Consider the following 27,450-nt stretch of genomic DNA (forward strand, 5'->3'; position numbering starts at 1 on the left):
ACTAGAACTCCTCATGGTTTACTTCCTTCTTTCAGTTTTTGTTTAGCTGTAACCCCAGACTGCAAAACACAGAAAACATTTTACTGAAAGCCATTGGAGAGAATTCTTCACCGTCTGAGAGCGATACAGCCCGGTAGGTGATATTTATTCATTCAGTATTGATTGGTTGGCTCTGATTTATAGCAAGATTGGTGGGAGTGCTTTGGAAACTTCAGGGTTTATTTATAAAGTAGTGAATCTCACATTCATTAAAACATCCCCTGCTGGAGAATCAATCACAAACAAAGACTTGGAAGTCTCTCCACTAGTGAATGTCAGATTCACTGCTTTATAAAAGGACCCCTTTACTGGCAAACATCTGAGTGTGTCGGATATTGTGTGTCCCCCTCCGTCAGGTGTTGTCGTTCCTACTGTCAGCCACCACAACGTTACGGGACACAGCGGCGCCATAGAAGTTATCAGGCAAATACAACAACCTTCTGATGAATTTATTTGAGTGATGAGGTCACTTTAGGACAAGCAAAAGCGGCCAATCAGTCAATATTTATTATTACTAAATGGCATTTTATTGTGTAATATTTATTATTACTAAATGGCATTTTATTAGTGTAATTTTTCCGTCTGTTTCACATTTTTCGATTTCCCCTAACTTTGTGAGCTTTCACCAGTGAGCTTTTACTGACAAAATTCCTGACTTTGTGTCAGTACACCTTGAGGGTTTGCTAGGAGGTCCAAACCAATCACTGTTTGGCCTGGCTCTTTCTCTTTTTGGATATAAAATGAAAACTCAGCTCCGGTCATGGGGACCCCTCATAATGGGTACAGCAGATGGGCAGATCCTTATTATGGGCACAGCAGGTGTGCAAGGATGGTCAGAAACTCCTCATAATGGGCACAGCAGGTGTGCAAGGATGGTCAGAGCCTCTCATAATGGGCACAGTAGGTGTGCAAGGATGGTCAGATCCTCCCATAATGGGTACAGCAGGTGTGCAAGGATGGTCAGAGCCTCTCATAATGGGCACAACAGGTACGCAAGGATGGTCAGAGCCTCTCATATTGGGCACAACAGGTCTGCAAGGATGGTCAGAGCCTCTCATAATGGGCACAACAGGTGTGCAAGGATGGTCGGTGCCTCTCATAAAGGGCACAGCAGGTGTGCAAGAATGGCAGGAGCCCCCCAGAATGGGCATGGCATGTGCACATATCCAGGATCTCGCTGCAGGGTTGTTGGGAACCCTTCAGAATGAATGCAAAAGGAGTTCAGACACCAAAACTTACTGCAGGGACAGCGGGAGCCCCTTGGAATGGGCACGGGAGTACAGAATTTACAAACATGCCAGAGGGTATAAAATATAACTCTATTTTTTAAATAGTGTTAGATAAACTGCTGAAGCTCTGATTTAATCTCTGTCTGTAGCCCATTGCAGAGACCTCTTATTTCTTGCCACTGAGTTGTCACTGACACAGGCATTATGGTAAAGTTTATCCAATGGGGCCACAGACAGCAATAAAACTATCTGGCTTCTGCTGTTTGTTGGAAATAAAATCAGTCAGGGGTTCTAACCCTTCCCCATCCATCCAGCCTAAAAAAGTAAAGGTTTGTGACATCTAAAAATGTATCTGTCGACAATGCTTGCCCTCTTCTGAATGGCATGTTTATTCTCCTTTCTTCCAGATAATGAAAGCTGTTCTGATTTTCAGTTTTGCTTTTGTCCTATCAGAGGCCAAGAACACCGACCCAGGTGTCATAGGAAGGCTCACACTGAAGGGCCTACAGTATGGTAAGTGATCAGAGGGAAGGGAAGAGCAGTGGACTAATCAAGGAGCCGCCGACTGGCTGGATTTTCATTGGACAGAATGATGGTGGCCCCATAATGTCTGAATGTACAATATGTTATACTTCTTTGGCTCACTGAACCCCTAGCTCCAGTTTACAATGGGCATGATACTTGGCAATTTTCCAGATCTAATTTTGTTAGGTCAAGCTCCTATTGTCTTCTATGGAGCCAAATGTACACTCGGCACCCTATCCTAATATTGGGTGCCCATATATTTACTTGCAGATCACACCTCTTACCTTCCTGCTAGCAGAGCTCTTTAGATTATACACAGATCTGCATATGTACAATTTTGCCATGCCTTGGTGCTAGGGTAGAATAACTTTGTGTATGCATGAGAGTTATGTCACCCTGAGCCAGCCAGTCAATATGGCTTAAAAATCCAAAAAAGCCATGGCACTACTGGAGGGAAATTACAGCACGGTCATTTCTTAGTTTTAAGGTTCTCATTAAGCCAATAGATAAAGGTCAAGAGTTGGAAGATGGAAGGGCATGGCCAAGGATGTAGAATATGAGAAAGGTGGTAAATCAATGTAATAATACAGGAAGTTCTATAATAATCTTTGGCTATCGGAGCCAATCTCAGGATGACATCATAGGCGCTCCGTATTATTTCACACATCATTTTTATTTAAAGGTTTGCAGGTGGGGTTACAGGAGCTGCACAAGCAACTGCCGACTATCCATATACCCGATGTTGATGGCTCTGTTTCTGTTGCGGTGCTAGGACACGTCCGTTACTACGTCTCTGAGTAAGTCGGGGTACATCCTGGTAAGGAATAACATTAAACAGGTCCACTTTAAGCTGAGCTTTTCCCACTTATTAAAAAAGAAAAACACTAACTCATTTTAGTTGTGTTTGTGCCAATAATTACAAATGACTCTCCTTCTTAGGACACCAAGTTCTGCTCTTGGCTCTTAGCTCCAAGTTCCTCCTTTCCTAAAAATTGCACAACCATATTTAATTTGCAGTTCCGTCTCCTAATGCTTGTGGGTTTAGCCAGACATTTGTAGTTTGCTTCCTTTGTGTTGCATATAATTGAGGTGTGACAGTGCTGTGCCCTCTCATCTGCTGAAAGTTATTGCTCTTTCTCATCTCAGAGACATGGAAGGTACGATGTGCATACAAAGGGCCTACAGGATATCCAGAGAAAATATCCAGTAGTGGTTACAACTACACTTGTTCTTGTTGGAGATGTCTCATAGCTTGCTTTAATTTCTATTTAATATCAAATACTCAAATTAATTTATCCACATAGGTAGGAGAGACCCCCTAATCCACTCACCATATGACAAGGCAGATGTTGATTTGTCCAAGAACAGGATGAGAAGTGTGGAGAACCTCTGTTCTAAGTACAAATACAACAAACAAATGGCCCAAGATTTCGATTTACAGGTTGAGAATGTTCCTAAATATTTGGTGCATGTTTTGGTAAGAGAGGTAAACAAATCCAAAACAGGAGGTGTAAAAGAAGACATCCACATTATGTCACAATGACACTGAACAGGAGTGGGGGACTTTGACACAATCTGCTGTCCACATAAAATACTTTTTAACATCTCTACATCTGCAAACTTCACACCTTTGGGTAACAAGTATGCAGACTTCCTGACATCGAGGACAGACCTATATAACTACAACATGGACAATCAACATCTGCCTTGGTATACTCCACTGTGATTGAATGATGGTGTCTACCTTGTGGATATGCTAAAACTTATTGGGAATGCAGTAGTGGCTTGCACAAGCTATGAAATGTCTTTATTATTACAAGAACAGCAGTTCAATATGACTACTGCTAGGTCTTCAATGGTCTGGATAAATGAGAAACATCACTGACACATACTTTTTTAATATCAAAGGACTGTAATGTCCTGCAGGATTACAATATTTCCAGCAAAGACAAATATTCAATTTCTTCTTTGCTCCTATAGGTTACAAATCAAGACAGTAGATTTCTCGCACTCTAACCTCACCTTCTGCCCAAACACCGGAATAAACATATCCATTCAGCATGGACGGATTCAGATTGTTGGACACATAAGGATAAAAAGTTGGCTGTTGTAAGTCTCAGAATTGTTGGGGAAACAATTGCGGTTAATGAATACAATGTAACCATGCACCAATAAACTGTACACGTGTGAAGTGTCTTTTTCCTCATTCCTTATGTTATGTTTGTGCTCACAGCTCAGCCTCCTCCTGGATGGAGTTGTGGGTGCAAGGATTTTCTTTGGATGGATCTGTCGGGACAACCTGTGATGACTTGGGACATGGTGCAGTGTGGAACGCCGCATGCCGCTCCAAAGTAGGCTGGGTTGATCTGTCGTTCCATGGAGGGTCTGGGTAAGTGAATGATGCCTTTTGACTTAAGACAATCCCATGTAAAGAAAATTGTGGATACCAAAGGCTTCAATTGGCTACTTTGCATTTATAGTGGACCTGAATTTATAATGTGAAAAATTGGTATTGCTCTTTTTACTGGAGGCTATTGCATGCAAGCAAAGCCCTGCCTTTCCCAACATTGGTTACTAGATTTGGTATTGCCCTGTGTTGCTGACTCTTTTTTTTCTGGAGGCTGTGACATGGGCAAGTAAAGCCCCTTCTTAACCTACAATAGTTACCAGAGTTGGTATTCCCATGTGTTGCTCCTGTCTCCTCCAAATATGTCCACTAAATTTGTTATTGCCCTATGCTGTTGTCTCTTTTTTTTCCTGGAGTTGGTACCCTCTGTTCTCCTTCCTGGAGTCTCTGACATAAGGAAGCAAAGCCCTCCCTCAAGTAACAAAGTCAACCAGAGTTTATATTAATCTGTGCTTCACTCTCTTCTTTTTACTGGAGGCTCCAACATGAAAGAGCCTCAATCAACAATGGCCACCAGAGTTGGTATTGCTCTGTTACACTCTGTTCTCCTTCCTGGAGGCTCTAACATGAGGAAGTAAAGCCCTGCCTTAATGAACAATGGCCACCAGAGTTGGTATTGCTCTGTTACCCTCTGTTCTCCTTCCTGGAGGCTCTAACATGAGGAAGTAAAGCCCTGCCTTAATGAGCAATGTCCACTAGAGTTGGAACTTCTCGACTTGGCATGGGAAAACAAAGTCAAGCTCCAACCAACACTAACAACCACAGTTGCAGGAAAAAAATCCCACTTGGGGTCGGTGAAATGACCGCTGCAATGTTGCAATATTGCTAACTCACAGTACATTTTCTTTTCTTACAGATGGGTCTTTAATATGTTTAAAAATTCCATGATAGGGCCTATCTATTCCGCCATCAGTTCCCAGGTAGGTGCAGATGTGGAAGGACAACCAATGACAATTCAGGTGATAAAATTTTAATATTGAGTTATGGTGTGAATTGTGATTTGTGAAAAGCTGTGGCTTTTTTTCTTTGCACTAGATCTGTCCCTCGTTTGGAAAAGCCATCATACAGGTGGAAAAAACGCTGAGCACTCTCCCAGGTAATTAAATTATATCTGCCAACTCTGAATTGAAGTGACATATTACAGCAATGAATTGCATTTAAAGCCATTGGATATTGTGTACTCCTGGAGCTAATAAAGCTCCCAGTGTATTTAGTGATTGAGAAACTTACAAAAATTACTTTTTGAGTTATGACATGCTTATAATAATGGAGCAAATCTCTGTATCTTGCAGTGTCACTTTCAGTGGATTCCGTGTCTGATGTAGAAATCGATCTTGTGGGGCCTCCGCTCATAAGCAACAACAGTTTTGATCTTCTTGTGAGGGTGAATATGACAGAGAGTAGCTAGGTTAAAGATGTAGGGTTTACCATATTTAAAGAGACCCTGTCACCAATAGGAGCATGTGTATATTTAACTTATTACTTCTCTTGTGTAGACTTCTATAAGCTTTGAAACTGCTTCTAATTGGCGCCATCTTGGATGTGATGTCAGTAGCCCCAGCAGACTAAGGCTGCGTACACATGTGCAATAATTGTCGTTGGAAACGAACGATCCACGAGAAATGGTTTGATAAGTGTTAACAAAAAAAGTGCACAACGCCTGGTCAACGACACAAACGAACGAGGAATCCCGCTGGAAACGAACGACCACCCCCACAGATCTGACTGGGCGACGATTGTTCGTAATCTATTGTGTGTACGGTTGTTCAGTGATCGTAGATTGTTCTCTGATAAACTTTCCCCTGTATATATCACTTCCTACATCATTCAAACGATCGTATCCAGTGTGTGTACATTATTGGTGTATTGGTGGGATTATATTTAAACAATCGTATCATTACAGCATGTACAGAACTGTGCACAATTCGATCGTTCAAAATAATCGGGATCATTAATTTTCAAACTAATTATTTCACATGTGTACCTAGTATATGCTCCTACATAGCATCTTTGTAGCTACATAACAGGGTTTTTAGGGAGGAGAAGAGCTGGGCCAGCATAGGTAGAAATAAGACGTTCCCACAAGTGGAGAGGACAACATACAAGAAGGGAGGAGGCTGTGCTAGGGAGTTGATTCTTCCTGGAGTGAATAATAAATAAGAAAAGCTTAATTTGTGCTTTTCTCTGCAGTTTTTTGTTGGTGACAGGGTCTCTTTATCTGTCTTTCTTATACCTTTCAGGGGGAGTTTGTCGCTCTGTCTCAGCACATGACGCCCTATCGGCCGGAGAAGCTTGTTTTGCCCGATGTAGATTCGCGCATGTTGCTCCTGGCTCTTTCGCAGTTCTCTGCTAACTCAGCTGGCTTTGTGCACTATAAAGTTGGGTTTTTAAAGTATAATATTACTGATGACATGGTGAGTATAAATTATTCTAGTTTAATTAAACAAGACATTTGCTAGGACTTGCAAGTGATGTGAGCACGTCATTTATCAAGCATTATGCTGATTGGCAGTTTTAAGGGATTATTAGCAAGCAAAAAATAGAATTCTGATATCTGTGGGTGGTTAGTAATTTATTAAAGGTTCTATTTGGTATCTGATGTAAATATAATGTACAAGTCCTGGTGCAATATTTGGATTGGGATTTTCTGCCTTATGGTTGACTTTTCCAGGGCTTCCATCAAAACTTTCTGAGCCCCATACTAGGAAAATTTCCTGGGTCCCCCCCAATGTCTAAGTGTTCCAGCATTGAAAAAGTCAAACTCTTTTTAATAGTGCCCAGTTGCAAAGTGCCTCTTATTCACCCCCTCTGATGGTGATCCTGTGTGCACCCCTTAGATGCCCTATTTGTATACAACCCACCAACTACCACCATTTTTTTTATGGTTCAATTAATACAACCTAATCGGGACATCATTACCTGTTACCGTATTTTTCGGACTATAAGACGCTCCGGCCTATAAGACGCACCCAATTTTAAAGGAGAAAAACCTAGAAAAAAAAGAGAGTATGATTTTTTTTAATTACCGGTATATTTAACGTGTATTCGGTGTATAAGACGCACCCACTTTTCCCCCCCAGTTTTGGGGAAGAAAAAGTGCGTCTTATAGTCCGAAAAATACGGTATTTGGAAGGTGGGTGTGAACTTGGACCACCCCCAGAATAGTGACTTTATATAGCTTAAGTCTCCCTACATCTCTGCACTTTTTATATTAAATGACCAGAATGGAAGATGCAGTTGTACATTATGGTGAATGTAGGTGGTTGTGGTGCTGTATACCCTCCTTATCATTGCAACTCTATTCACCAAGAATCGCAGATTGTACTATCTATAGCCAACAACAGTTCCAGCAACTGCCTATGTAGGTACAATGTAATCTATAAAATAATGATTGCTACCCTTAAAGACTGCATAGGCTTCATTGCAAAGCTGAGTGATCTATGATATTACAGTACCAGATCCATACCCCTGGCAATCAGATTCATTAGGTAATGGCAGCAAAATAAGGATCACAATAAAAAATGTCTTGTGCTTTTTTTTAGATCCCGAAGTCTTCCCCAATACGGCTAAATATGAAAAGTTTACAAATCTTTGCACCAGAGGTAAGAAGTTACCTGTTGCCTCTGAAGGTCGCATTGTGAGACGTAGCTTATAAAGAAATAAGATATTTCTGCATTGCTTAGATTGTTGGGGTTGCTGTATTATTGAGGGGTAGTTGTAGTGTTTGGAACTTAGACTTATAACTCCATGATCAGATCACCACCAGATCTCTAAATGTTGAAATATGAATCTCGTAGTTTTTAATTTTAATACGCACACAAAAGAAAATAAAAAGAGCATGATGACATGTTACAGAAACAGCAGTACTAGGTCTTGCTTTCAGGATTCCTTTATCCCAGAACTTCTTATTTTTTACCTTTCAGCTGCTCACTCGGTACCCCGATTCACCACCACTACTGCTGCAGGTCTCGGCCCGCTCGGCTCCCACCGTGACCTGTCTACTGGACTCACTAACGGTGCAAGGTTCTGCCGACATCGATGTCTTCGCTATGTATACTGACCGGCCACTCATCTCCCTATTCCAGTTACAAGCAGTAAGTTTTATAAAGGAGTAGAGAGCAGATATTCTGTTTATCAATTTGTGTTGGGTGTGAGAAGGTAACGGGGGAATTCCATATAGGAGGAGGTAGGGGAAGTCTACAGAATAGGAGCTAAGAGAAGCGCCAACTGGAAGACATATTGGAATTATATGGGGATGGAGAACAATGGCAGAAAGAAGAAATAATCCAAGTCCATGGAGGAAGAAGAAGAGGGTATAGGTAAGTGATTTGATAAAGAGGAAAGAAAAGTGACCAAAGTAAGATTAGTAAAGTGAAAAAAGGAAGGGACTGGAGAAAGAGATAAGGCAAAATGACTCAACATAGGACTAGGAGTAGGGTGTGTCTGGAATGAAAAGAACAATGGCTGAAAGAAGATAAGTATCTGGTACAACAAACAAGGTGAACAAGAGACAGACTGGAAGTTAAGCTATACACTTCCATTGGTTCTCGCCTGAATCTGAAGTGTGTACAGCGTGCGTCGTTCATCGTCCGAACGACTGTCCTGGCAGATCCATGAATGATGAACGACGAACGATCGTAATGCAAGTGAAGTGGGAGAGCGCAGCAGGGTGCCACTCTGTCGTTCTCCCCCACCCCTCTGCATAGAGCAGAACGGTGCTGTATGTACAACATTCGTTCATGCATCGTGCAATAATAGTCGTTGGAAAAGATTGTGAAAGATCCTTTCCAACTACTGTAATTGCAAGTGTGTATGCGGCTTTAGAGGAAAAGAAGGTTTCTAGGGAAATTTAGCATTAAGTAAAGTGTTTAGAATAAGAGGTAAATGGAAGTATCAGTAAGAAGTAACTTCAGTTAGAGGTAAGGGTAGTGTCTTAAGGAAGATTAAACAAAATAATCTGTAAGTAGAATTAAGGGAAGTGCCTGGAGGAATAGGTAAAGGAAGATTCTGGAGGAATAGGTAAAGGAAGATTCTGGAGGAATAGGATTCTGGAGGAATAGGTAAAGGAAGATTCTGGAGGAATAGGGAAAGGAAGATTCTGGAGGAATAGGTAAAGGAAGATTCTGGAGGAATAGGTAAATGAAGATTCTGGAGGAATGGGGAAAGGAAGATTCTGGAGGAATAGGTAAAGGAAGATTCTGGAGTAAACAGTAAGGGAAAAGTCTGTAAGAAGAGCTAATTCACTCATCACTGAATATAATTCAGTACATTGTATCTATATAACACTGCAAATACAATGACATTATTCTTTCTTCTCAGGATTTCCTCATCGGCGTTGATCTTGTTTTATCTGAAGAGACTGTGGGAGCGACAATATCTGTGGGAAAGTGAGCTTCTCCTATTATTGGCCTATCTATATATTTTTATTACTTCATAGGAACCTAATGACCGTTATAAAAATATGATCAGGATATTTGGAACAATGCCCAGCAACCTGATCTGACCTGGGAATAATTACAATGTGGTAAAATAGTGGTGGGTGGGAGATTCCCCAATAGCTGACCCTCTGTCCAGTAATCTAATAAAATATTTCGCTTATAATGGCAGTTTACACATAGCAAACTACAAACTAATAATTGTTCCAAATATCCTAAATTCTGTACCATTGCAGGGACCTTAACATTTATAGTTGTGCTTGGGATTAGTAGCTCTGCTGCAAAAATTGGCAAAACCATCATCACCGTGACCCTGGCAGCACTATTATTGTAGTGTAAGTGAGAAGAAGGTAGGAAAAGGAAGATACAAGGACACTAACGGTTGCTGGTGGTGGCGACACCAGCAACTTCCTCAGGACAAATGATAAGGTAGATTCTCTCCAACACAAATAGCGTTATTAGTGTGTTGTAAAATCGATACATAAAAATCCATAGCTGCAGATTGTGATATTAATATAGCCTAATTCCTACAACCAGTTCTGTATTTCTGACCAAATCCCAACACTTCTCACTCACATCCGTGATTTAACACCTATTTATTTAATAATTTAAAAGTTCCTCTTTATCCAGAGCCAAGAATGGATCAATATGAACTTTCCATGAACCGGTATAATAACTTGTGAACATATGCTGGATTGGCCTACATTAAATTCAGCTTTGATCCCATTCCTGCAAATTAAATATTGACCGATGTGTGTCTGGTAAGAATTGTAAATGGGTTTTAGGAATTAAGTTCAACCGAGCTGTTGTCTACAAAACACAACATAAGATAGGCACCCAAAACGTGTGAACATCGCCAAGATAGTCACCTAAAAATCTGCATGGAGGGTGCTGCAAATTTTACCCTTAATTCAGACATTTTTTTATTCTGCTGTTACTCAAAGAGAAAAGTTTGTTTCCTCTGGGCTGACTTTCAGCATTTACAGGGACCAAGAGAAGATTTTGTGTGAAGCTTCATTTCCTAAAGTGCTGTGGCACTGGGGGGGCATTGATCACAATAGAAACAAATTCAGCATCTTAAAGTATTTTGATTGGTCACTATAGAGCAGGGGTGTCAAACTCTGGCCCGGGGGCCAAATATGGCCCCCATTGTCCTTTTTGTTGGCCCCCAAAGGAATCCTAAATATGAACTGCAGCTGGCCCGCCGCTGCATTGAAATAGCGCCGCTACTACAATTCCCGGCATCACTCGTGTCTAAAGACCAGCGGGCTCTCTGCCTATGTGTCTGCCTCTGCCTAACAATGCCAGGAATTTTAGTAGCGGTGCTATTTCAATGAAGAGAGAGTTTCAGCAGCGAGCCAATCATAAGATTTAGCTCCGCACTGGCCACGTCTGGCATTTCCAGCACTCCCCCTCAGCTTTTCCTTGCTACTCCAAGGCATGGACTTGAATGGTTGGATTTTCACAGACGAATATTGTTATTATTATTGTTAGCCTGTGCAAAAAGGTTACCATTGAAATTTAACTCAGAAGGCTACAAATAGAGAAAGAGGCTAAGATTTTTTCTTTAATAAAATTAAAAAAAAATTTTTATGCCTTTTGCTTTAGGAAAAACTTCCTCAATTTTTTCAATAAATTTCAAGGTTGGCTCGTGACTTTGTCTAAGTTTTTGATTTTGGCCCTCTGTGTATTTGAGTTTGACACCCCTGCTATAGAGCAACACTTGAAGGAAGAAGAAGAATAAAAAACGAAGTCTGAAAACTTTTGGAAGTTCCCCATTGACAAATATATATCTGATCTACCTTCTAAGGGTCATTTCAAACCCATGGTAGATCGCAGCATTCTGCCATGATCTCAGCTGCAGACCCAACCTCTACCATTCAAGTGGGAAAAGTTGGCAACAAAATCAACATGGCCCTGTTTGACGATTTGCATCGTAGCTGCATGCAAATCTGGTTACCCGCAGTGTGGTTTGGCGCTCCAACTTTGCTGTTCACCTGAGCTGCCAACCACTGCAAGAGCCCAAATGGATCAGGTTCTGATTTTTATTTTAGGACCCCTTTCAGACTTTTAATTAGCAACTGTGCTGTTAAATGTGTGATAAATGTCTGATTCAATCTCCTTTCTTTACAGTTTCTCGTTGTCCCTGATTCACTCCAATGTAGGAACGGTGAAGGTAAGTTTTATCTTTGCAGTGAGTTGACTTTATGGCACATTGCCTCCATGTTTCTGCACTTTGAACATATTAAAGAGAACCTGTTAAGTCAAAAATATAGAAGCTGTTGTGTTCCTAATAATGTGAGCCTATTACCAAATAGAAAAAGTTGATCTAAAGTGCCCCATAGGAAGTCGGTTTATATTTGTGAGACTGACTTGAAGCTAGCGTAGAAAACAATTGATTTGGATTCCCACACCTTTCCCTTATGAATTATGAGGCTGTGGTGTGCAGTAAAAAGTGACCATTTTACAGGTAAGACTGGGTGCTTATGGCTGGGGTCACACAGAGAATATTGCTGGATCAGAGCTGCAGGTAAGTATTGGACCAGGTGGGCAGCACTTGGGTGGGAGGAGAAATCAGGTGCAAGGTGATCTCTCCTTGGTCTGTGATTGGTCATCTTTACACTTTTGTGATTTTGCTACTGCAAATCTAGATATGATGGGTTGTGTGACGCAGCATTTCTCTTCTGCAATAAAAAGCTGCCTGTACACAATCATTTTTTGAAACTGTTTTCTTTTCGAGAAAACCCTGACCATTGGAAGCATCACCTGCCAGAGGTTTAGGTTTTTTCCCCGAGTTTTTTTGCAGAAAGTAGCAGCATAGGGGATTCCTATACAATGCTTGATGTCCTTTTTTTATGACATCAGTGTTTGTTATCCTTGTTGGTGTATGTAAAACATTCTATATATTGATAAACTATATTGGGTCCCATCACTTATTTGACTTGACTTTTTTTTAATGTTTATATTCTGCCGCTTTCTGAAATAGAAGAACGAGTAGTTTAGTATGTGAGCGGAGGTTGTAGCGCAGAGGGTAAGAGCTCTGATTGGTCTGATGGAGATCTGAGTTCAAATCCCACTGAGGGTGCCTTGTGTGTCCCTGGTGCTGTGCAGTGCCTGAGCCCCCTGGTGGTGGAATGGGGTAGTGGGAATGTTTCAGACCCTCTACTCTGTCCCACTAATAGGGGTTCAGGTACAGTACCTGGATGATGTGTATATATATATATATGTATGTGGTGAGGCCAATAAAAACCTAAGTCCCACTTTTCGAATGGGCTGCCCCGGTAAGACAGCCCATTCTAATTATATTTGTTGCAGTGATCACAGACCATGGACCGAAAGAGGCGGGGGGTCCACAACCTAATGTGATGCCCACATATGTTACAGGCCTGTGGGGGCCCGGGACTGGAGCAGACTGGTGGGTTGTCCATGGCCTCCAAGCTTTCACTCAGCGATTCGAGCTCGAGTCTACTGCGCTTTTATATATTTGCACTTGGGGTTTTCAGCGCATTCATGGTATCGCCCTTGGGATCTGCAGCACTTAGGTGGATTTGAACTTGTGTGTACGGCGCCCTGGGTCAATGCTCTTATCCACTGAGCTACTTGCTTCTGCTCAACAGCTCGTGTGTCCGTTCTCATACTTAAGGTGTAAAACGTTCTTACATATTCATATAGAAGAATCGGGATTTGAACAAGCCACTCCGAATTCCTGCTGTGCCATGGACTGGTTACTAATGTCCTGACCCAACCAACTTCTTGAACATCAAGATGGTAAATCCAGACTTTGTTAGTGGATTGCAATCACTGATTACATCCAAACATGAGATTTCATCCCAAAATTTCTGCTGGCTGTAAACTAAACCCCCGGCCCAGAGCTGCAGGTAACCCAGTGACCTTACTGGGATCATAGGATCTTAGACATTTATTCCGTCTTTGGGCTGTGATATCCATAGAAAATTATTTAAACCAAGCTGTTGTACCCACGTATTGAATCCATGGGACTTAGTGAGACTTTATTTTTCTTCTTATTTAGATGTTGGTCGAGGTTTTTAGCAACCAGGTCTTTGTAGACGAAGCCAGTTTATAGGCATTATACATTCAAGGAAGTTCATTCATATTAGTCTGTGATAGAAAGCAATAATATTTGTTTTAGGACCGTTCCTTCTGAGGTTGGTGAAAATGAAGACTTCATAATATATTTTATTCTAATATTACACAATATGAACATCCAGAATTAGTGTATTCGCTCTTCTAATCTGTGCCATAAATCAGTGATGAAGATGTGTAATTCTACAATCAGGATAAATGAAGACTTATACACAGATGTACAGATATAGTGAGGATCAAACCCACAGTTTTAATATTAATATTCTTGGCATCAGGCTTTTAAATCATTAAAAACTGCTGAATTGCAACCAACTGCTAGGCCTGGGCACTGTCCAAGGAAGTGATCTCAAAAGGTGAGTATATGTGGGAAGGAGGGCTATAATTTTGCCTTTTTTGGGCAAGGTGACAATAGGTGGCATTTAATAATTCTGCAACACGGAAAGGCTGTGCTAAACAGGAACAGTGAGACAGATGATCTCCTTGATGGGTCATACACAGGTGGGTGCACAACCAATCACCTGGAGATACCAACCAAGCTAACAGCACTCACCAGCCAATGGGTGCTTTCCTGGTAGGATTCCTTTCTATTGGCTGGAGGCACTTATGGCCAAAAGTATTGATCAAATACTGATAGAGAATGCCTTGATTTTATTAGATTAATTGTGAGATTCCACATTTTGTTAATGAATTTAAGATTTATTCTTGGAAAATATTTTTATAGTGAATACCCACTTTAAGAATACACAAACATGTAAACAGTATTTGCTTTCCTTTGGGCTCAGCGTTATATTTTTTCAGTTTTAAAACCTGTTAATCTATTGCTGTTTTCAATTGAGGAGATTTCCTTTTACTTCCTGTCACCTAGACACAACAGGTAATTAAAGTAAACCCATCATGTGTCTCAAAGTTTCCCATCACATGACCTGTCAATCAACCAACACATCTTCCTTCTGTCTTGGTGAAAGTTGACTTTTTCCAAACAGCTCTTTTGTATATTTGCACGACCTTTGCTTGATGATACAAAAGTATTGCGACAATTATTCAACCACAAATAATAAACTCACACAACTTTAGGTTTATCGATTTTATTACATACAGAAATTGAATGAGTTCCAAAAATCAGCCATAAAGTGCAAAAATTATTACATCTCCAGTGAAATTAAAAAACTAAAATACATAAAGATATCTTCTAAACAGCCAAAAGTTTCTTCGTTTTCCGGTGTATTTATGTGACAGAAATTAGCAGGATTAAATGAAGTGCTTTGTATAGGAGGGTGTGTGTATGATATATTACAATATACTAATAAAGAATGTGGAAGCAAAAACAAAAGAAAACTATTAATAAAGATAAAAATAATAATAAATAATGTAGAGCAAAGCAAAACATCACAATATTGTGTAACCCCAGTGACTAAAATATATACAAATATATCAATAGAGGAAACAGACAATCCTAACTGCTAACATGAATTTTGAGTTCCAATCAATTTTTAAAGTCTATGGGGAAAATATAGATGATACATTTTATTAAGGTTACAGATTGATGACTCCATTATGCATTTTGGAATGATTTTCCTTTGTGTGTAGGTGGATACCATGCAGAAGACACTGAATGTAGCCATGAAAATTCTGCTTCCAATCCTGAATGGTAAGCTGGCCCAACATTTCATTTCTTTTCTCCCGAATGCACAACTTTCATTGTGAATCAGCTAAATTCCGGGTTCATCAGAAATAAAGGGGTTCAGTTATATACTACAAATCCTGGGGACACATCACAAAGTACAACAATAAAATATTTTTAACAGTTATTATTGAATATTTATGCAGGACTGGCTTTAAATGACCGTTTATCATTTCTTCCTTTACAGGACGCCTCAAAAAGATTATTCCTCTACCAAGCATTCTCCGCCTCCAGAATCCTGTGGTTCGTGTACTGCAGGTAAAAAGAAATAAAAATATCTCTTTTATAATAATAATATGAGACAAGCATTGCCCACAGAAACCAGATTCATACTATTGCAAAAAAATAGCAACAAAATAAAAATGTTGGAAAAAAAAAAAAGTTTTTAGTTTTTGAATACAGCGGAGAAGGAATAAAATCCATATCCAGTTTTTACTGTTAGCTACAACTCTGTAGAGAATTTATTTTACTTTCTGCAATGATTGCCAGAGTTACACCAGGCAGAAAGTGAGGGAAAATATGCAACGGGGACAACAACAAAAATACTGGTGGTAATTCTAGCTTCAATTTTGTCATGGTTGGAGATTGGTCCTTTACTTAAAACATAAAACACAGAGTGGTTTTGGTAGATAATAATAATCCAAATTGCTCTTTGATAAAGGGGAAAAAAGGAAACTTTGATGTTTGTCTCCAAGGGAAATGATGAATGATGATGTTGGGTTTACCAGTCCGCAATGGTCTCACATTATTATACATTGCTTCCTGGCAGCCCATTAAACAGCAAATTCTAGTATGCCATAGCGCACACATATTCAGATGCATCGCCCTCTGGAGTTTTGAAATTGATGGCAACGCAATACAGTAAGTAAAAATAATTAAAAACACCTCCAACTTTCCCTTTGTGCTATTCTCCATAGCAGTTCTTTTTCAACACACTTCAACAACACCTCCTTGGTCCTGTAATGATTATGGACTTGGCCCTGTACTCACACTCAATGTAGCCCCATTCATTAATATGAGCCGCCCCCATGATGAGGAAAGGAACCCCACCTTTTATATTGAAGCAGGCAGGGTATGACAAGCAGGGTTTTTATGATAAAAGAGAATGTAAAGTTTCTGCTGTCAAAAAGATTTTCCTCCCTGCCTGTCAGCTCTTTTCCTAAATAGTGAATAACTAAGACTAGCGGCATGTTCACACCTCAGGTATTTTACAGCTCCCTGCTTGCAAGTGATAACAAATAGCAGCCCCTAAGCAGTAATTCAGTTCTATGGAGGCTGCAAGGACAGCAAGCCGGCTTTATAAAATGCACAGCAATGTGTTCGCCTCCTGCATACTGTCAAAGGATACAAAAAGGTCCAATGTTACCTTGTGTTGCAAGCAATTAAAAGTGTCAAAAAAAATTTGAATACTAATCGTACCATGCCAGAAATTCTTTTTTGCAGATGCAAAGAAGTAAACTAAATGTTAAGTATTTCATTTAAATGGTTTTGATTTGCAGGCTGTGATACCATGAAATGTGGGGTGGTGAATACTAACTCAATGCATTATAGGATATGTATGGCGGAATGTTCAGTATCAGTACACTGACCTCGGTTTGCTCTCCTCCTCCAGGGGTACATAGTGATCATGACAGACCTGCAGGCCACTCTACGACATGACGACAACTTTCTGGATTTCAGCAATCTATTCGATGGACGAAGCTTTGAGCTTTTCCTAAAATACTATTTGGAAGAGAAAAACTATGAACGGTTACTACAAAAAATGATGGGTTATTGAATGAGGAAAACATTGGTGGGTTAAAAAGTATCTGCTATTAAATGTGTGATTTAAAAATTGTTTTTGTTTTTTTTTAAAGCAGAATTTTAAGTATTCAGAAATATTATGGTTAAAAACTCCTTTACACCCTACAATTGTTATTTCTTCTGTTGGTTCTTTTCAGAGTTGAATGATGGCCCGTGTAATTTAACCCACTTCTTTGAGGACAGGCTGTCATGAACAACCCTCGGGTGAAATCATTAGGCAGCCTGGGCTCAGAATAATCCTAAACTGACATAAAGAGAACCATGCAATCCATTAAGGAGCCCCCAATGCAACTGAGGGCATCTCTTGACCAGACTAAGGAATGCAGGACAAAAAAAAAGTTTAAAGTTTAACAAAAAGTTTATAAAGTGTAAAAAATGCATCCGAAAGGGGAGTTCTTCAAGGAGTAGTAGTAGGTAGTAAAAAATAAAAAGATGAAAGATGATAGGGACCATTGCCCCTGCCTGTTTTGCTGCATGGCTGATTCCAAGGAAAAGTCAACTTCCTTTCAGGTTTTTATTCCTGTCCTTGATATAGGAAAATCCCTGCCCTTATTGTTTGATATGCTAATTATTTACTTTATTGTTTTGGGGTTTTTTTTCAATCAAATAAGTCTGCATGCTTGTTTCAGGTCTGCAGAACCAAGTGATGGATGAAATAATAGCTGGGCCAGGTGAAGACTGAGAAGTCACCGCCAGAAACCTCAAAAAGTGATAACACTGGATGAAAATTGTTGCAGCTGTCAATCTGGGCCGGGTGCCCATAGTAAGTCTTTATAACTAAATTAGCCAGATTTGTGCTTGATTCAGATGTAAATATTTTGAATTATAATTTGCCTTATACTGTATGTCTGTCTAAGCTGTATAATTATTTTTGAATAAAGTGATTCTTTCTTTGATGTGTTTATTTGTGAGATTATTTACAATTGTCCAGCTGACATCACATCATGCTGTGTAGTGTGAAGAAAGTTTTGAGAATAACGGGTTAGGCTGTATCTTGCACCGCTGTGGCCTATTCCAGGATTGGGGTTTAGATTCTAATCAATTACTGCTATTAAAACACATGGACCTGGAAGATACACACCTGGATTCCCCGATTTATAAATAGAGCCCAAAGTGTATTTATAGGCATTTTTAAAGTAGTCATACATAAAATGACTTTATTTGCATCAACTTGCCATTCCATTGACTTGTTTAAAGAGATGCATTGATTTTCAAATGACAGTCAACGCTCAGTCACAATATGGAAACCTTAGATTTGTACATCAATGCTATGCCCAGTCTTTAAGAGAATCAGAAAACCTTTGAAGATCCAACACCATCTACCCATCTTAAGATATAAAAAGCAGACGGGTATCTAGTGTAGGGAAGGAGAGAAGAGGAAACATCACAAAGTCCTGGGCACTGATTGGGACTTACGACCTTCTCCTGCTGTGCCAGCTTCCAATCTTCCAGTGCCAGCTTCCAATCTTCCAGTGCCAGAATTCTGCTGTTCTGCTTCCTGTCTGCAGGTATTTCTCTGCTAACCCTTTCATAGCCTTCTGACTCTACTCTGCAGCATTCTTCTACCTCTGTGCCCTCCTCACCACAAAAATGCCCCTCCTGCCTTTTAGATGCTTTAGTGATGCCACTGTGCAGCAAGAAAAATTAGGAAGCTTCAATATAAATCTTTGGAGAGCAACCCAAAGAGCCAAGATGCAGCCCTGACTGATGCAGGACCCTCAGTGGGCACATGAAGCATCAAATGAATGCCTTCATGGTGTGGCCCCAACATGCACAACACTGCCATCTCTTGCAGCCTTGGCTGGTGGTAGAAGTTACTGGAGGGCACAGATATGATCCTTTAGTCCGAGATGGCCAACCACCCCAACTACAAATGCAGGCTATGCTGGCAGACACAGGATCCACAGGCTGCCCTGTACCATGCAAAGGTGCCAACCTGCTCCCCTTTCGTGCCAGTCAGAAGTAAATCTGGGATCAAGAATGCATGCTGTGGATGACTTGCTGTCTGGGGAACATTTGTCACCCAAAGGGTATGTGAAGGGAAACTTACAGAAGTCTCTTGTTTCAATATGGCAAGTTTTGGATAGTTTGGATAAAGTTGTGGTGATTCCAAGACAAGTTTCTTCTAAGAATCAAGTAAGTGATACAGAAACTGACCCATATAGCTCCACTTCTTATTAGCAAGAATGATCACACCTTTGCTGACAAGAAGCAATATAAGAAAGATTGCTCTCCACTCCAAGGCGCAGCGTTCGATAGAAGCACGGCCGCAAGGCACATCGCATCTCTCAGCGGTAGCATTTATTAAGCAATGATTTTCACATATCTGATAAATAAATCATTGCAAGGAGCCGGCAGAGAGGCCAGGAAAACATCACACCGGAGCTACTTTGAAATGAAATATGACAGAGCGCCCTGAGCCTCCCATATAAAAACATAAAATCAGGCTGATGGATGAGAGCAGACTCTGGGCTGCAGGCCTACACAAATAACGCACTGAGAAATGGACGTCCTGGGATTTTATGGGACGAGTACACAGAGACCAATGTACAATCTTTGCTTTTTGCTCAGCAGCAGGTCAATCCTGGTAATGTGGGCATAAAATGAATGGGGATCTGAACTGGAGGGCCTGGTTCTAAGAGCCTGGAAAATAAAGAGCATTAGGATCCTTGCTATATGGAAGGTTCAATGCTTTGTCAAACCACCCCCATTCCATGCTGCCTAAATTTATTGCTGGGAGACAATGTTCTATTTAATAAAGTGACTACAGGTGACAACATACAGCATCTCTCAAAACTGTTGTCAGTCATTATTTACTAATATCCTTTTTAGTCAGTCCACTGCTGAATCTATCTTATTATTCCCCAAAACCAGGCTCCCCCAATCCTGTATTTAATGTTTTTTTTTTTTTATTGTTTATTATTTTTACTTTACCTATTGTGTTTAGACCAGTCACATGGCATGCAGGGTACTGAAATTTCTCCAGCAGAGGGCAGACTTTCCACCATTAGAAGACCAAGGACATCTTCTGGCAGAAAGGAATTACTGCAGGGGACAGCACCCAAAATGAGGGAAGTATTTCAGCAGCACCTGTTTTTTTTTTTTTTTGTTCTTAAAAGACACCTGTGGGACCAAAAGAAAGACAGGATTAAGTAATACAACAGTATTCTGATGATAACTTTTTAGGCATGGCAAAAAGATTCAGCTTGGTATCACCATTGACATTATTGATTATTTAGAGGCTCTAAGAGAATTACAGTTGGTGCTGGTTGGACAACAAAAAAAAAAAAAAAATAAACATATTGCAAATGTAATTTTAATGAATGTTGTAATAAACGCCAAAAATCTATGGAGTGAACTAGCTGAAAAATTGCATGGACTTTATCGCCACCTGGTGCACAAATCTGATTATTACTTCATGCGCACAACTAGATAAAGAAAAGACAAAGAAGTCAACAAGCACAGTAATAAAAAATATGTGAATGTTAAATAAACTTAAATCAGATGTTGTTCCTGCTTTGTGACTATGGTCTATTCAAGTCCATGGACATTTTACCAGATGGAACAAATTTACATTGAACAGTGGTGCCCAACCTTTTTTCATTTGGGGACCACTGTTGACATTGTGTGCACTGTTGTCCATGAGTTTTATCTCAAACATTAAAGATATATGTATAAAACTAGAATAGTTTTAAGTTAAAACTAAATTTCTAGTTAGCTTAACATACATGATATGTAACCAACATACCAAATAAAAGAGATGACAAATCAAGAATTTCTGCACTCACCATTTGATGCTCATTTTATTAATCAAAGATACAAAACTAAATCTATCATACAGTGCTGGCCGGTCATATATTGCTCCCTGTTCACCATTCCTGTACCAAAGAGCAGACACTACACCATACAATGTGTTCTGTCAATTATAAGGGGTGCTAACCTTCTTTGTACCCCAAATCTCTGCAATGAGTACTCAAAGAGAAATGCAATTCATGTGACAGATAGCCAAGGGGTAAATGTTCTTACTACTACATCTTCAGGTCCTTACATCACCCCGTTCCTGGGAAATTGGGGTTCACAGAAGGTAAGATATGAATGTCTCAATCCATTTCATTTTAATGATTGTCTGTGCTCAGCCTTATACCAATCAAGGCTGGACAAAGCTGAATAATCAGTCCTAAAATGAGTTCACCTAAGTAAACTTTTTTAAAATGAGTTAGTAACTTTGGGAAAGCCTGGCACTTTTACTTGGAAGTCACTTAAAGTTCTACAAGTGCTGCCCTGCTAATTGCCGGACCTCAAACACTCCCCCAGATTCCCATTATATTTCAAGCAGCTCTGATGTTAATTGGATTCATCTAATTAATTGTGCTCTAATCCATAGAAGTCAACAGCAGTTGTTCCTGAACAGTCATTTAGTGCAAACAGCAACAAAAAGCTTTGTTATCAATTCCAACCAATTGTTAGTAAAACAAGGAAGTACAAAATATCCAAAGTGTAGACAAACAGCAAATGAAATCTTTAAAGAATTGGGTAAATTTCTGCCACAACATGAAAAAATAGATACAATTCATTGATTCACCTCTTAGATTGTAAGCTCTTTGGGTCCTCTCCTTCTCCTATGTCACTGTATTCGTCTGTCATTTGCAACCCCTATTTAACGTACAGCGCTGCGTAATATGTTGGCGCTATATAAACCCTGTTTATTAATAATATTGATAATCGGCTGAAGTTTTGCTCTAATTATGGGGCTTTGGTATATGACATAGTTATGTATTCTCAGCAGCGTGAGGCCAAGCAAGTAAAAATTCAGACTTTGGCTGACCCCTGACTCCAGCAAAGTGTCAGACTCAAAGTAGGTAAAGCCAAGTAAACTTTTCATGGGTAACCCTAATAATATTCTAAGAATTTACACACCAAGGAACAATCGCACAACCTGTCACACCTTCCAAATACCATCTCCGTGTTTGTGAGCAACTTTTCTGTAGCAAAGGTTTTCTCCATAATGAGTCATTCTGATACTTTCAATAGGGCGGCTTATAAAATTGTCTAAGTATACATGGATAATGAGTTTATCCGGGAACAGTGTTTGTATATGATAACAGAGGTGTAATATAACAAGCCATGATCACAATGAGGGTATAAAAGTGTCATACAATTACTAAATTACCCCTAGAGATCTACAATAGAAAGTTATATAAATGTTATTACACCTTTGAGTATTCCTACTCCTAATAAATGTGAAAGACTTCTGAATGAAACAAAAATTGTTTATTAGATTTGCTAAACATTAACTTTGGAGTTACCTACCATAGGAAAATAATCAGAGCTGCAGCAAAGGAATCTCGTTTACAACAAATTCCCTTTAAATATCTTAACGAGGACCAGTAGGTAAACTAATTTGCAATCAATTGCATCATTATTTAGGAAATTAAAGCTACAAGCTTTATTTACAAAGTACCTGTTCCTTCAGGTCACCTCAAAGTTGGACTACAATGACCTCTAGCTACTCTAGCTTCAGTTTAGGTGAGAATCTTTTTTTGTGATACTGCAAAAAGTTACAGAATGTGATAAGATGTGTTGCCTTTAAATTTGAATGGCACCCCAACATACCTAGCCAGGCATCACAATGCACTTGCTTTGTAGTCACCCCACAATTATGATCGGCATCACTAAACAATGCATATCTGTGTTTCCATGAATTAGGATGTGTTCCTTTCCATTCAAAATAAATTCCAGCCTAGTTCTACTTTAGTTCAAGTCCACTGGTCAGATCTGACCGACTGAAACGTACACAATGTGGTTTAATTTTTATCCCAGCAGCCGCAGTTCAAAGCAGCTGAGTGACTGTGATGAAATATGGCTTCCCGAAAAAGAATCAATATATCTTTATAATACAACAAAAAGCAGTTAATCTCAATAATAAGTTAAAAAAAAGTGGTTCCCCTTTAAGAAAGGCAGCCTGCAGTGCAATCATCTATCCATTCACAGCCCCCCAGGAGCAGAATTATATCTTACATATCATTTAAATAATCGGAAACATTTTACTAATCGACAGATATATGTGAGTAAAAATATTTATTTTATAAAACCAGGTCATGTTTAAAGTTTGGTTGCATTTGCAGAAAACCAGACACAAGGGATCCGTCACATAAACCAATTAATTCTGCTTCTGCACCGCCGGATGAAAATACGGCTTGAATAATTCAGAGAGGAAGAAGAAATGGTAAGAAGGGGGATGTAAATGATTGATATAACATCTTTCTTTTTCCATCTGATTTCCTGCATCTAACAGGTTAAGGGGAGGGTGGATAAAAGACTGCGTGTCCCAGAATGCCCTTGTTTTGGCTTTCTATCAAAATCTGAGCCTGGCTGCACTCCCAGATTCTGAGTCTCTCCATTTTGCAGTCTGTGCAGCTCAAAGCCTGGTCACTGTGAGTATTCCGGGTTCTAGGCCTAGGGGTGCTTGTGATCGTGTGTCCCCCGAATGCATGTTGTCAGCAAGTCATGTATTAACAAAGGGGGCTTTGCGGCAGAAGGAATGGCATTTTAGGGTGATATTTTGGAAAGGCGCAAACAAGGCAAGGCCTCCTTTTTTTGTCCTAGCTAGATCACCGGTCACACTGCACCAAAAGCCTCCATTTTAATAAATATAGACAAAGTTTTGCAAAAGCAAAGGCTAGAATCTATCTCCCTGTGCAAAATTGTTTAACATCTACTAATAGTTTTGTTTTTTTAACTAACACTATTTTTTCATTTGAGTGTATTGAATAACACACAAAAAGTGGGCACTTAACCCTTACACCTAATTGTAATAAAATGTAACAAACGGTTGCAGTGATATTTGTATACAAGTTTTAGGAGGAGACGTTCTGTCCTTTTCTTAAGTCCCAGAGGTCAGAGTAATGTAGCGTGTGTTATAATACCAATGCCAATTTGAAGAACTGGCACAGACGCAGCGCCACGCTCCGGCAAGGAGTAGAGTCTGCTGGGAGCAGCTGACGGGAACAGATAATTATTCCCATGCTGCAAGCAACAAGTACTTGTCCCCAAACTCTGTGACAGGTGATGCAAAAAGAACAATGCTGAGAAAAAAATATACATTAAAACATTAGAATCTGGAACAGAATGTCTTTGTGCCCGTTTGTAAAGTGGGTGTTTGAATACCTGGCTTATGGGATTTGTATAGCCCTGCTCCAATATATCAAACACCCACTTAACTTTAATTTGAATAAACTGGCACAAAGACATTTTGTTTTTACTTAGCATTGTTCTTTTTGCACCTACTTTAGTTCATCTTTGCCTACTGGCTCCTTGAGTGGATTGGGTGGCTTATAAAAGGACACCTAGGTCATAATTGAAAGATAAAGTTCAAAAATGAAATGATGAGTACAAACCTGCTCCATGCACGTCAGTATTTTGTGAACCCATGCTGGTGATGCAGAGGAGACATTCCCAGACACACCCACGGGATCATTGCTTTTCCAATATAAAAAGTCGGTACTAAGAAGCTCCTTGCAGCCAACAATCTGATTCATACATGACTAACACATTTTATTGTAATTTCTGATAAAAAGATCAGAGAGATAAGTATTTACACAGCACAGGAAATGCTCTTGTAGTAAACCCGAGACACTCCAGATATCCAATGAACTTTCTAAGGTGCTGCTGTGTTTGCTAGAACACATAACTAACTTTTTGAATGGCTGTATTTGTTACATGGAACGGTTATTTAAACGTCACTCATGAACATGAATTCCAAGCTGTCTCCACCAAAGTCAAAGACAACCTTGATTCAATATGGAGGACTAGCATAAAAATCGAGTCCACAGGGTGAAGTTTTGTTACCTAAATATTAGGTGCCAGTATTACATACTGAAATCCTGACTGTTGGTAGAATTGTTGTATGCCCTATATCACACAGCAATAATGACAAAGCATGAAATGGTTTTTCAGATACCTATTGCAATAATAATACCTATTGTGGTGATCCATCCCTTTAAAGCACCTGTTTCTAATATGGAGACCTAGCAATGAAGTGGAGTAAGGGACACTTTCGTTATGACCTTGGGGTGGAGGGCAGAGACACAAACTGCTGCAACAATTATTTTGAGCATGGCAGGGCCTAAAAGAAAAAAGAAAACATCTAGGTGATTAAAATACTAGACATATGTGGATATCAATGATCATTTTGATCTATACTACCATCCGCATATAAAATTGATCCTTTGTGACAAACCACAAGTATTCGACGTACCATTCACCTATTTGATAATTAATCTTTATTCAGCAAACAACTCATACACAAGTTCCGCATCCAAAAAGCCTCGCCCAATAAATTTTCCATCATCTAACAAGAAAAGAACAGTTTATGACATTTTTAATCAATTTTTTGTTTGATTATTTGAAAATGTCTCCCAGTGTTTAACATGCATAATGCCATTCTCATGTTTTAATTATTTTAGTGTATGTGGGAGATGTTTATATTTCTATTACGTTGTTATTGATTTTATTTGCACATATAGGAATGCATGGACGGCAGACGTTGTAATTCTCGATAGGAATACAACCCAAAAAGGAGTATAAATACTTTAGGCTGGAATTGGGCTTTAAAACCTAATAATAAAATATCTGTTTTGGGTCCAGTAGATTTCATTTTGCCCAATTTTGTAGTAAATGCGTGCAACAACCATCTGCGTTCCTCACTGCAACCAATCATAATCCTGTTTTCTGTGTCTAAGAAAGAATTGGAAATGCAGACACTTTTTTTTCATACACAAGACCCTTTATGACTGGCCTGCCTTCCTTTGCAGATGTTATCGGTTCTTGCACAGCGGTCGCCCCTTTTGGTCAAGTTGAGGGCACTGGGAGCTGCCAGTGTTCGAGCTGCCCACAGCCATGAGAGCCCAGGTGAGTGCGGGCAATCTGATGACATGAGTGAGAGTTGAGGGTCATCTGGCTCCGAAATAAAATGTAAGTCACAGAATGAGCTAAGAAAAAATATGAACCCATATGTAAGATTGAACAGAGTGAAGGTCACTGGATCAAATATGAACAGGACGCCACAGCAGACAAGGATCAATATTTGTAAGAGAGAGGACAAGGTGACATCACAATGAAGTCATCTTAAATGAACAAATTGAACACAAAATGAGGTGAGAATGACTTCCTATATGATTTAAGATTCTGAACAATTACAGCTGAATAAAATAAAGGAACTGTAAGTACTACTGCAGTTCATAATAAGAAAGAAACATATCCTAAAGCCTAATTTTTTTCCCGCCCTACTGCCAGTATTAGGTGCTCATTTTTTCTTGGCGATCCTCTCCTCTGATATCCAACATTTGGGTAAACGTTAGTTTAGTGGGTACCTTCGCTATAACGCAGGGATGACGTCAGAACTGGGAATTAAAGCTTACTGAAGCGTATTTGTGGGAGGGGTGAAAAATAAAGTCCATCTCTATTATTCATCCCCAAGGCAGAACAAGCAGCAAGAATAAAAGTTTGTTTTGCCCAAAATTCAGCTTTAGATTACACAGGCTTCCTGTTTTTACTTCTTCATTTTCAGTTATTATTCCAGGATCATACTTCATCTCCATTAATCACATATTCTCCTAATTATATGTATTTTCTCAGATTGATGTATTCTTATCAGAGAGATAATGACACCATTTATCAGCCTCCTAATATAATAAAAATCACCATCTACAACCTATAAAACAAACAAAAACATACCCTTAGGAATAACAGGGACACATTCAGATTTGCCTTGAGGATACTTTTAGGCAGGACAGGTAACCGAGGGACCATTTTGATGATTAAGACCAGAATTACCATTTTTCTTTTAAATACATTTCAGGTTGGCAACCCTAATATAGGGAGTTTGTTGTCACTTCTAAAACAAAGTAATGATCTAAATACAGATTCTGGAAGTGATCAGCAATGTGGTGATTTATTACCTGTCCTGGCTTCAAGCATACACAAGGACTGTCTATGTGTCCATGTTGAATAGAGCAGCCTGCTAGCTCCTGAATGGTCTGAATATTCGTAATATTGTTAGGATTGGGAGAGTTTTGAATAAATAATGAATCAATTATTAATAAAGAATAAGTCCAGGAATATGTATAAAAATATTCAAATGTGCCTGGCAGCTTATAAAATAAGTGCTGGAGACCCCCCGTTCAGCTTGGGGCATATGCCACACAGTTTGCTAAGAAATATTAACAG

The 27,450-nt window shown here is 39.6% G+C and overlaps 2 protein-coding genes and 1 long non-coding RNA gene across 7 annotated transcripts in view; 2 read left to right on the top strand and 1 right to left on the bottom strand.

Moving 5' to 3' along the window:
• On the top strand, window positions 1-18,119 carry LOC140332963 (bactericidal permeability-increasing protein-like). The gene is made up of 17 exons (XM_072414274.1): window positions 1-133; window positions 1,676-1,781; window positions 2,476-2,590; window positions 3,774-3,902; window positions 4,027-4,182; window positions 5,057-5,120; window positions 5,236-5,296; window positions 5,493-5,584; window positions 6,441-6,614; window positions 7,743-7,802; window positions 8,124-8,294; window positions 9,520-9,587; window positions 11,769-11,811; window positions 15,327-15,387; window positions 15,608-15,678; window positions 17,033-17,212; window positions 17,853-18,119. Exons 2-16 carry the CDS (start codon window positions 1,679-1,681, stop codon window positions 17,195-17,197), a joined length of 1,533 nt encoding a protein of 510 aa, XP_072270375.1. The 5' UTR covers window positions 1-133; window positions 1,676-1,678; the 3' UTR covers window positions 17,198-17,212; window positions 17,853-18,119.
• LOC140332965 (uncharacterized) lies at window positions 14,809-24,749 on the bottom strand. Of its 4 annotated transcripts, none has more exons than XR_011921261.1 (4): window positions 24,621-24,749; window positions 20,158-20,346; window positions 17,010-17,142; window positions 14,809-15,672 (listed from the first exon to the last, which is right to left on the bottom strand). It is a non-coding gene; the product is annotated as an uncharacterized lncRNA (long non-coding RNA). The 4 variants fall into 4 exon arrangements; XR_011921260.1 differs by lacking the exon at window positions 24,621-24,749 and adding an exon at window positions 22,837-23,188; XR_011921259.1 differs by lacking the exon at window positions 24,621-24,749 and adding an exon at window positions 21,250-21,845.
• The window catches only part of COX4I2 (cytochrome c oxidase subunit 4I2), a 7,577-nt gene continuing 3,557 nt past the window's right edge, over window positions 23,431-27,450 (top strand). The window contains exons 1-2 of one of the 2 annotated variants that reach the window (XM_072414275.1): window positions 23,431-23,449; window positions 26,037-26,133. In XM_072414275.1, coding sequence (XP_072270376.1) covers window positions 23,447-23,449; window positions 26,037-26,133 — 100 coding nt within the window. In that variant the 5' untranslated portion in view covers window positions 23,431-23,446. Of the gene's footprint in view, window positions 23,450-23,523; window positions 23,658-26,036; window positions 26,134-27,450 lie in introns of those variants that run through there. The other variant, XM_072414276.1, reaches the window with a different exon arrangement.

The sequence above is a fragment of the Pyxicephalus adspersus genome, chromosome 6 (genome assembly GCF_032062135.1).
Source record: "Pyxicephalus adspersus chromosome 6, UCB_Pads_2.0, whole genome shotgun sequence".
In the NCBI taxonomy this organism is placed as follows: Eukaryota; Metazoa; Chordata; class Amphibia; order Anura; family Pyxicephalidae; genus Pyxicephalus; species Pyxicephalus adspersus.